Genomic DNA, 10,433 nt, shown 5'->3' with positions numbered 1-10,433 from the left:
AAAGGGAGGCCGCAGTAGGTTAGGAAAGAGGTGTGGGAAGGATTGCAAAAGAGGAGCAGGGCTGAACCGAACGTGATGGCATAGGCTACTCGCTTCAGCACCAGGGACGCTGAGATAGGACTGTTAGCTTGAGGCTAGTCTGTGCAAAGGGAAAAAAATTCAATGATCCTTTTCAAGTTCATCAAGTCAATTTTCTTTAGCTTGGGAAAACATTTTAAAAATCTGCTCAATCAAGGGTCCTGCACTCCAGAGGAAACTTCCTGACTGACTTGTGGGAGGGGGAAAGAACTGAGGCGAGGATCCACCTGTGAGTCCAAAGACCAAATCGCACTGTGTGACTACATTAAAACAAGCCCTCACAGAGCCCTGCCCCAATCCTATACCAACCATGCCTGCTGAGCACCGCTCCCTAGCAAAGCCCCCAGAAGCTGTGGATCAAAGTACGCATGGCTCTATACAAGACCAATCTTTCAAACTAAAGAGAAATGACCACAGTCCAGGTGTAAAGGTTTCCCAGACTGGACACACCATCCTCACAGTACATGCCTCTGAATCAACAGCTAAGAAGGAAGTGAAGGCCTGGAAAAAAGGCCAGTCAGGCTGGGCTTGGTTTGCCTTTGGAAACAGAAATGGTTCAGACACAATAAAAGGCTAGGGGTGGGGTGGGGACTGCAGGGGAGAAGGAAGGGGTGAAATGATGGAGCACACCGGGGTGGGGGGCAGAGGGGTAAGACTAACCAGTAACAATGAAACAAAGAGAATCAACACCTAGGTGGTGGCATAGGCCTGAAGTCTCAGCACTGTGGTTTGGAAGCAGGGGATCAGGAGTCTGGGGCCAGCCTTGACTACATGAGACCCTGACCCAGAAAAGCAAAATGGAAAGAAAAGAAAGATACCCCTCACACCATAACGGCCTTTATGAGAATTAGAAAACCACAAATTAAATTTCTCATTAAAAAGGCTTACAAAAGTTTATAAGGCATCTCTCAGATTATTTCAATAAACATTTACGTTTAAGACCTCATTGTGTTGAACACATATTGATTCCCTCCCTCCATCCATCCCTCTGGATTGTTGGGCTCTAAATATTTAAATATTTTAACTACCCCACTCAAGGATAATTGGTATGCAATAGATTGTACGTATTTAACACATACAACTGACATCTGTGCATTCCCACGAACCATCTACAATCAACAAGTCAGGTTTCTCTCTCCCCCTCCATCGGTCCATCTTGGCAATCCACCCCCTCCCACCCTCAGACACAGCTGATCTGTGCCCTTACATTATACAAATTTTGTATACATCAATAAAATGATGGCGGGTATGAGCTGTGTTGCTAGGTTCCTTTCACCCAGCAGCATGGGTCTGAGGACTCTGTCCGTGGGAGGATGGATCAGTGCGTAGCCTTTTCCATAGCTGGGCTGACCCCATCAAGAGAGTGTGTCACACATTGCCCTCCATGTTTGCCCTGGAGTTCTTCTTGTTGCTTTTGGGCTGTGAGCATTGGTGCGTGTGAAAGTTGGAGTCCTTGGGGGAGCACCCAGGCATTCTTGGGGGAGCACCCAGCACGGGATGGCTGTGGGGGAAATGTGCGGTCACCAGGATGGAGCTATACTGCTATACAGAGCTGGAACCACTTCACCCACTACTGGCAGCTATCTTCTCAGGTCTTGTCCCTTACATTTAGTCATTTACTCTTGGCAGCTTAAGAAAAAGCACTTTTGTCATTAATGTCCAATGCCTTAAACCGTTACTTTTTGATTTTGCATATATTTAATCTATTTATGTTTGAGACAGGTTCCTTTGTATCCCAGATTTCCCTCTGACTTGTTACGTAGCCAAGGGCAACTGTGAATTTCTGATCCCCTGCCTCCACTTGCTGAGTACCACACAAGGTCTCTGCAGAGCTGGGGACTGACCCCCACCTCCCACCCCACCCCTCCACTCCCCCACCCCCCCCTGCACTGTGCCAGCTCAGCCTTCTTTCTGCTTTTTCCAGGCTGCCTCTGTGAACTAGATCTCTCTTGCATGAAAGCGCATAGCTCTCTGTGGGCAGCTCTCAAGCCAGGGAGTGTTCTGAAGGCTACCGACTACTAAGATTATCTGTCCCGGTATTCCCTCCTGGGGAACAGCCAGCATGACACCTTTTGGGGTACTGAAAGGATGGGAGAAAGAAAGAAAAGGAACCTCTTTCCTGGAGCTGACTTTCTGAGAGCTCTCTATGACTCATGTTTTTTTTCTTGTTTTGTTTCCTTAGCTCTTCACCCCCTCTCCCTTTCACTCCCTCTCCCCCTAGCACATCCTGCCACAGATTCCCCAGATATCTGGAAGTCAGGTCTCCACTGTAGTCTTGCCTCTGTTAGAAAACCCCCAATGGCTTCCTAGGAAGGGCCACTCAGATGACTGACTGTGGGTTAGCCCAAGGGAGATCAGCAGACCGACCTTAGGCTAGCCCAGAGAGATGCATGCCTGGAATCTGTTTGTCTTCTTAAGTCTTCAAACTGTTCTCCTCCACTGGCGAAATAATTAAGGGCTTTCATTTAAAAATCAGAATTTTGGATTTCTTATGCAAACATACAATATTCGCACACCAAATCCAGGTCTCCACGAGGCAATAAACAAACCGCCGTGCATTAATTGTTCCATGCAGACTGTCTCCAGCTCCCCATCAGCTCCGCCCCTACCAGTTCTCTTCCTGCAGGCAGCAGGGGTTTTGTTATTTGTAGTTATTTCTATTAGCATGGAAAATATTTATTTTTTCTGATTCTTTAAACATTTTATTTAGTTTTATAAAGATTTATTTTTATTTGTGTGTGCTCACGTGTGTGTGTGCGCGCGCATGTGTGTAGTGCAGTGCGTATGCATGAGTGCGTGTATGCATGTGTGTCTGTGTCTTTATCTGTTTCTGTGTGTCTGTGTCTAGGCAGGAAGAAGGTATCAGTTACAGGGAGTTGGGAGTCACCTCTCTGAGTGCTGAGAGCTGAACTCTTGGTCTTTTGGAAGAACAGCAAGCACTCTCTTAGCTGCTGAGTCATCTTTCCAGGCTCTTAACTGCTGAGTCATCTTTCCAGGCTCCTTGGTGAGTGAGTCTTCTCTCTCTCTCTCCTTTTTGAAATCTGAAAAAGTAAAAGCTTGATAAGGCCAAATAAATCATAAATGAAAGGGGCAAGAGTTTTGCTTATGGGAATCACCTTAATTAGGATGAGAAATGTCTACAAACATGGTTTTGCATCAGCCTAATGTGCTGTTGGATGGTAGCAGACACTTAAGAGCAGGGCCCAGTGGCACTGGGGTGTGCCCTGAAAGGTTTATCACCTCTGAGGGTGGCCTTATCATCTCTGTCTTGTTGCTTCCTAGCTACTGCAAGGTAAAAAGACCTTCTCCACTGCACACTCCTCTCAGGATTTCTTTCTTTTCTTTTCTTTTTAAAAGGATTATACTGGTTGAATACATACAATAGCAAAATCTGTATAACAAAAGATATAAACAAAATTAGTGCACAGAGGACACCTTGGGAAATACAAATTATTAGTCTTTAAAAAAATTTAAAACCCTTCCAAATCAACAGGCAAAAGCTGACCTGAGAATGTAGCTGGACTAGGAACATATACAGATTGTGGTTGCCATTTATGTCGCCCCTCTTTCTTTCTTAGACCTCTACAGGGATAAATCTACAGGGCCCTGTGGCCATCGTCAGAAACCTAGGAAACCTGAAGCCAAATCAACTCGGATCTCAGGTGTTTGTCACAACAGCAGAAAGGCAGGCCAACAGGAATGAAGACAGTTTCTAAATATTGATTATGGAAGACGTATGCCTCTGTCTTACTGTTGTGTCCTCTACATAAGTGCATTTGAAATAGTCTCTGCAGGCATCAGGTCTGGAGACCTCAGGCAGAAGACTGACTCCTCCCCTGAGCATCCAGTATTAGCAACACAGACTCAGTTTGATTATTTAACTCCATAGTCTCCTGGTCCTGTTTATCCTAAATGATAGCACTGTGGCCGAGTTCATATGCTATGTGCTGGGCCTAGAATCTCCCACAGTTCTTGCCATAGCCAGCTCTCAACCTGACTGCCTTAGGAAGAGGACATCTGGAGAGCGGGAGGAGCTGAGAAGTGCCTGAGGAATGGCTTCCCAGAGACCCTTTCCTCTGGGCCTTCCTGTCTGTAATGGGGTGTCCTCATTGAGCAGACACGAAAGGGTCACTGGGTAAAGGAGCGGACTGGGGCTCTCAGTGCGTTCACTATTCTTCTCCATTTGCAGAGCTTCTTCAATAAACATTTATGACGGCTGTCAGCCATTGACACAATTTCTAGAGATTCTAGATGTTTGTTACTCGCCTTATTTTAAGGCAGGCCACTATCGATCTTTGCTTCCCCATGAGTAGGTGCACCAGACTCTTGACACTGGCATGCTGGGAACAGACCTCAGTGATGTTTTTAATGCCCCGTTACTTCCGGAGTGCTACTGCTGAGCGCTTTACAAAGACATACTCATCTCCGCTCATTGTTGACTTGATTTTTTTTCCTAAATATTGATCTTAGTGGGGGTTCTTTAGAGTCCCCTAATGAACACAGAGTTTAATATATGAATTCTAGCATTTTTCTGGCACTCGGTGGCTTCCTTATTTTTTTCTTAATGATGACTTTTAGCCAACAGTACTTCCTAACTTGACAGAGTCCAATTATGATGCTTTAGCAGCTAGCATTTTCATCTATCATGTTGAAGAAATCTGTGACTTACCAAAGAGTCTGAAGATGTCCTTCTAACTTTTCTCCTAGAAGATTTTTTTATTTCAAAACCTTAACTATCTGTATATAAGGTAGCATTCATGTCACTTCCAAGAATGAGTTCCATTCATTGAAAAAAAAAACCCTTTACTTACTCAAATTCACCCTTGTCTTGAATCAAGTGACCATGCTGGTGTGTATCATTGTCTTAGTCAGGGTTTCTATTCCTGCACAAACATCATGATCAAGAAGCAAGTTGGGGAGGAAAGGGTTGATTCAGCTTAGACATCCACACTGCTGTCCATCACCAAAGGAAGTCAGGACTGGAACTCAAGTAGGTCAGGAAGCAGGAGCTGATGCAGAGGCCATGGAAGGATATTACTTACTGGCTTGCTTCCCCTGGCTTGCTCAACTTGCTCTCTTATAGAACCTAAGACTACCAGCCCAGGGATGGCACCACCCACAATGGGCCCTCCCCCCTTGATCACCAATTGAGAAAATGCCCCACAGCTGGGTCTCATGGAGGCTGTTCCTCAACTGAAGCTCTGTTCTCTGTGATAACTCCAGCCTGTGTCAAGTTGGCACACAAAACCAGCCAGTACAGTTGTTTTCTGAATTCTTTCTTTTACTCCTATGGTCTATATGTACAGTCTTGGTTCAGCCTACGTCATCCTTAACTAGCCCTGTTCTGTAGGACCCCTTTAAATCTCATAAGTCCTAAGAGTCTTTCCTCTTTAAGATTTCTTTGGCTATTCTAGGACCTTTGTGTGTATCTACATAGATGTTGCCAACTGACAGTCACTCATAGGCATTTTGACCAGTGCAATTGCCTATTTGGATTTTGATCCAACTGTATTGACTATAAATCATAAGGCAAATTCAGATACCCTAATAACCCTGAATCATCAGCTCTGCAATATAATTGATTTTTTATTTCTCTCTAAGCACTCACTGATGATCTCTGTCATGCTTGACTGTTTCCTTGTACGTAGCTTTGAGCACAGTATGTTAGACTAATACTTAAAGACTTGTTTTTTTTATATCACAAGTAGTATTGGTTTGCAAATCCTTTCTCAAGTTCTTCTTTTCTTCTTTTGAGACAAGATCTCATGTAAGCCAGGCTGACTTTGAACCTGCCAGGTAGCCAAGAATAACTAGAATAACTAGAAATACTGAGTAAGGTAACCCAGGCTTAGAGAGACAAACATTGCATTTTCTCTCTTATCTGTGGTTTCTAACTCTAAATCTTCAGGTGTGGGTAACTATAGTAACCAGGAATGAGGGACCAGGATTGGGGGTACAGAGGTAGCTCAGAGCAGAATAGCAGGATACAGGTGATATGAAGAGAGAAATGGAAATGAGGGAGGGGCTTTGGTTGGGGAGGTGGGGGGGACAACAGAGGAGAGGAGGTGAGAGGGATAAATTACACTAATCATGCTTGAAAAAGACATGGGGAATCCTAAAATTACATAGATATACACATTATATATCTTAAATGAAGTTATTTCACTTGGTATGACAATACTGTCCCCAAGGAGCCAATGGATTGTCTAATAAAAACCTCAATACCAGGCATGAAGAACATCCTTTCAAATTGTTGATCAGGATTGTCCAAGAGATTCACCAAACGCTATTGCTATTGCCCTAGGTTGTCTCCAAAGTGGAAGGCAAGACCCTTCCACTGCTAAGACTACTGCTGAACGCTCCATGTACTTTGGACATAGGACTCAGGATTTTAGCTGGAACTGACGGGAAAGCCGCCTCCCTGAGGAGGAGGAGGACTAATTGCCATAGTGCTGGAAATTGATCTGCGAACTGCCAAGGGAGGAAAACGATCAATAGTCCTAGGCAGCTATAATGAGTAGGAACCACAAGGAGCAGCTCGGCAAGATATCCCTAAAGCTGCAAAGGCAGCACTAACCCTTGATGATAACCAAGAGTGGTCAAGTTAAAGCCCACTCAACAGGCGGGACATCATCGCGCACTGGAGATCTAGTCAACGGCCCAGGACTAGTGAGGTCACGGGTCTTAAAGGAGAAACTGCCCATCACATAATTCTTAACTGCACCCTAAACACTTGTCCGCATATCCACAGGTGAGTGTAGCTCTCACCCTTTGTCAAAGAGCTGTTGTTCACAGCACATGGAGACCTTCGCAGAAAACCACCGTGGGTCAAAATAGGGAGAACAATGGACCACAGGGCGCCCAGCACCAGCGAGTACATCTACAACACAGCCCCTGCGCCCAAGGCTCAGCGACCATCAAGAAAGAGAGAACAGAAGGCTGTATGATCGGACCAGGAGGTCTGATGTGAGACCGTACTTTCTAGCCGTGCTAGGGTAGGGACACTGTACACATGCAATCTCAGTATGGCTGCCTAAACAAGACCTGACCAATTCTATATCAGTTTGAAACCCCAGCACAGATGGTGGAAATCTCATGGGCCTTCCTCTTGATGAAGAACTATGAGTATTTATCAAGTGCTGGGGGCAGGGTGGGGTGTGGGGGGGAGTTAGTGTTTTCCAGGGATGAGCCCTGATGATTGGTTTTTCAATACCAAGTGATTGATTAGTCCTAGAAACATGTACATGCAAGCCACACTGACAGTACTGAGTCATGTTGTACTGGATATTGACTGTACATTTATTTGTTTATGTTTATTTGTATAAATAACAAACAAAGTTAAAAGAAGAGAGTGTGAATTTGGGAGGTGGGACCTGCAAGGGATAGAAGAGGGGGAGGGGAGAAATGATGTAAAATAGTTATATTTTAATTAAGTAAAAATAAATACGTATCTAAAAGGGAGCCAATGGGAGGTGATGCAAAATTTAGCTATTAAGAAATTAATCCTGACAATAATTTTATTTTTAAAAAGGACCTTGAATTTCCAATCCTCTAGACCTCACCTTCTGGGAGCTGGGATTGTAGGCCCATACCACCATACGTTGTGTCTGTGTGGCTGGGCATCCATTCCTGGCGTCCTTCATGCTACTCAACTGCACCAAGAGCATCCCACCCTCAAGCTCTCCTTTCTGCTCCCTTGTCCTAGAACACAGGAAGCCAGGTCATTCCATGTGCGGATCTCAGGACCCAGCAGCTGTTCTCTGTTCACACGCTTATTCCATCAGTGGATTCTTTGTTAGCTCCTGTGTGTGGATTACATTTCTGTGTGTATGATCGTTTGTTTCTTCAAATCTTTTCCCTACAGTATAACCTCTATTGTTGACACTCACTTAAAATTTTGTCCATTTCTTCATTAATGTCCCTTCCATTGTCAGACAACCCAAATTTTCAACTGAGGCTCATTGAAATAACTGGACATTTCTTTACTATATCTAATTGAATCTGGAATATTGTAGTATTACCAACCAAGACTAAAAATGAGTGAGATAAGAATTAACTTCCTTCCCTCTACAGCTTCCTGTTTGCATGTGTTTTCAAGAAATCTCTTTTTCGTGCAGTATTCTGACTCTCATTGTATTTCTTCTAAACTACAGCTCATAAAGATTGTCGCAAGAGTATTGCCCAATTCCTGGAAACATTCTTATTTCCCTGTTGCTGTCTCCTTTCTCCTCAAACTTTAAATATTTGCTACTTCCTAGACTATGTTAATAAGTAGAAGCCCAATTTTCTTAATTACTTTCAGTGATATAATTCATTATAGTGACTAAAGACTTTACCTATTTAGGACAAAGGATTTGATTAGTGGTACTATCTTAACACGGTGATTACTCTTGGTTGCCTGGTATCGGTCTATGCAAATGATCCTGAACTGGGTGGAAGGACACATTTTGTAACCTGTGTTATCAGAAAAATTCAGATAACATGACTTTTATAATAGATATTGGCTCAGTTGTGGTTTAAAAATTATTCTTCTAGAGAATTGCAAAAGGTATATATAGACACATGGAATGTCAGCTTGGAGACACCACGATTCTTCTGCCACTGCTGGGTTTGTCTGCGGCTTGTGAAGGGACCGTGCTGAGTATACAGCCTCTATAGGGTCAGTGGAAGATGTCGTCCCAGAGTGAGCCAGGTCTCCTTCATAAGTACATGGGTGTCTTCTTCTCCACCATGTCTTCAGAAGAACTCCTTGACTCCTTGGACTCTTTTGATGCCAGAGAAGATGACATATTTCTCGTTTCCTACCCAAAATCTGGTGAGTTTTTCCCCTAAATCTACTAAAAGATACAGTGATGCAACAGTAAAAGGTAAAAACATTATTTCCATTTACTTATTGGACTATAAGATACAGAGATGCAACCGTAATGCAACATTGTTTCTGTTTACGTATCAGACATTTTATGCCACAGGCGGGGATGGTCTTCAAGGATTTAGACTTCTTATTTTAAAAAGACTCAGGTGAAATGATTGAAGCTCTGCTAAAGTTTTCCTTTTTATTTGATTTCTGAAGGTGCACAAATGTTGAAAATAGCTATGTAATAGATTCCCTTTGTATCTTGCCGACATCTTCATGATGACTAAACAACCTTTGCTCAGTTTGTACTTAATTGTCTATAACTTTTTCATCTACGTTAATAAGAGCCATAAATACTTTCCCTGCTAAAGTTTTACGTTAGCAGAATCGATTCATATATAGTTGTACACCCATGGCTGTCATTGAGTAAGCAATGCCAGTCTGTACTTTCTCAGACTTGGTTCTATGATAATTTTGTTTGTTATGTAACATTTAGTTGCCTGCTACTATTCCCATAATAATGGTCACATAGAGACACTGGCTACAAGTAAGGAGTTTAACAATGAGAAGCCAAGCCACTGCTGTTGAGTCAGTTATGAACTGTAGTAACCAGTTAGAGCAGGTCATCAGTGTGGGAAGAAGCAAAGTGCACAAAGGTCAGAGGTTTTTTGAGAACACACACACACAAACATACACACACACACACACACACACCTGCAGGGAAAACACTCACACTAATAGAATAAATAAATCTAAGGAAAAAAAGACCTTTGTAAAGTACACCTAACATAAAATTTATAAAGCAACAGCCCAGGATCAGAGGTGAGGAGGACATAACACCTGTCCCAACACCAGGAGTAACTGGGACCAGTGGGACCAGGCACTCAGGAACTCCGCCAGCCCAGTGGCTCAGGTTCCTTCCCATCCCACAACGGGGGACTCTCCCGTTTTCCAGAGGAAGCTCCACTTCCAGGCGCTCTAACATGCCTAGGATCAGAGGTGAAGACACAACATCTGTTCCAAAACTGGGACCAGCAGGACTCAGGCACACAGGAACTCTGCCAGCACAGTGACTCGGGTTGCTTCTGGTCTGTATGGGCTAGCCTGTGCCCTGAGCAGAGACATTGGGTGCAAACTCTGCAATCATTCCCAAAACACCCAGAGGAAGCTCCACTCCCAGGTGCTCTAACAAGCCCAGGGTCACAGGATCACAGAGACAGCTTGACTCTGAGGAGTTCTGACACAATCAGGATCACAGGAAGGACAGGCTCCAGTCAGATTTAGCAAAGGCAGGTAGCACTAGTGATAACCAGATGATGCAGGGCAAGCGTAAGAATATAAGTAACACAAATCAAGGTTACTTGGCATCATCAGAACCCAATACTCCCACCATTGCAAGTCCTGGACACACCATCACACCGGAAAAACAAAAATCAGATCTAAAATCACTTCTCATGATGATGATACAGGAATTTAAGAAAGTCACAAATAGCACCCTCAA

The 10,433-nt window shown here is 43.8% G+C and overlaps 1 protein-coding gene across 2 annotated transcripts in view; it reads left to right on the top strand.

Moving 5' to 3' along the window:
- The first annotated feature begins 8,613 nt into the window (after positions 1-8,613).
- The window catches only part of LOC116099769 (sulfotransferase 6B1-like), a 41,501-nt gene continuing 39,681 nt past the window's right edge, over positions 8,614-10,433 (top strand). For both annotated transcript variants that reach the window (XR_004122374.1, XM_031383821.1), the window contains exon 1: positions 8,614-8,893. Coding sequence is in view for 1 of the 2 variants with exons in the window: in XM_031383821.1 (XP_031239681.1) it covers positions 8,749-8,893 (145 nt within the window). In the remaining variant the exon portion in view is untranslated. The remainder of the gene's footprint in view (positions 8,894-10,433) is intronic.

The sequence above is a fragment of the Mastomys coucha genome, unplaced genomic scaffold, assembly GCF_008632895.1.
Source record: "Mastomys coucha isolate ucsf_1 unplaced genomic scaffold, UCSF_Mcou_1 pScaffold20, whole genome shotgun sequence".
NCBI classification, from domain to species: Eukaryota; Metazoa; Chordata; class Mammalia; order Rodentia; family Muridae; genus Mastomys; species Mastomys coucha.
Note: the sequence above shows the minus strand (reverse complement) of the source record. Positions and strands in the feature narration are given on the sequence as shown.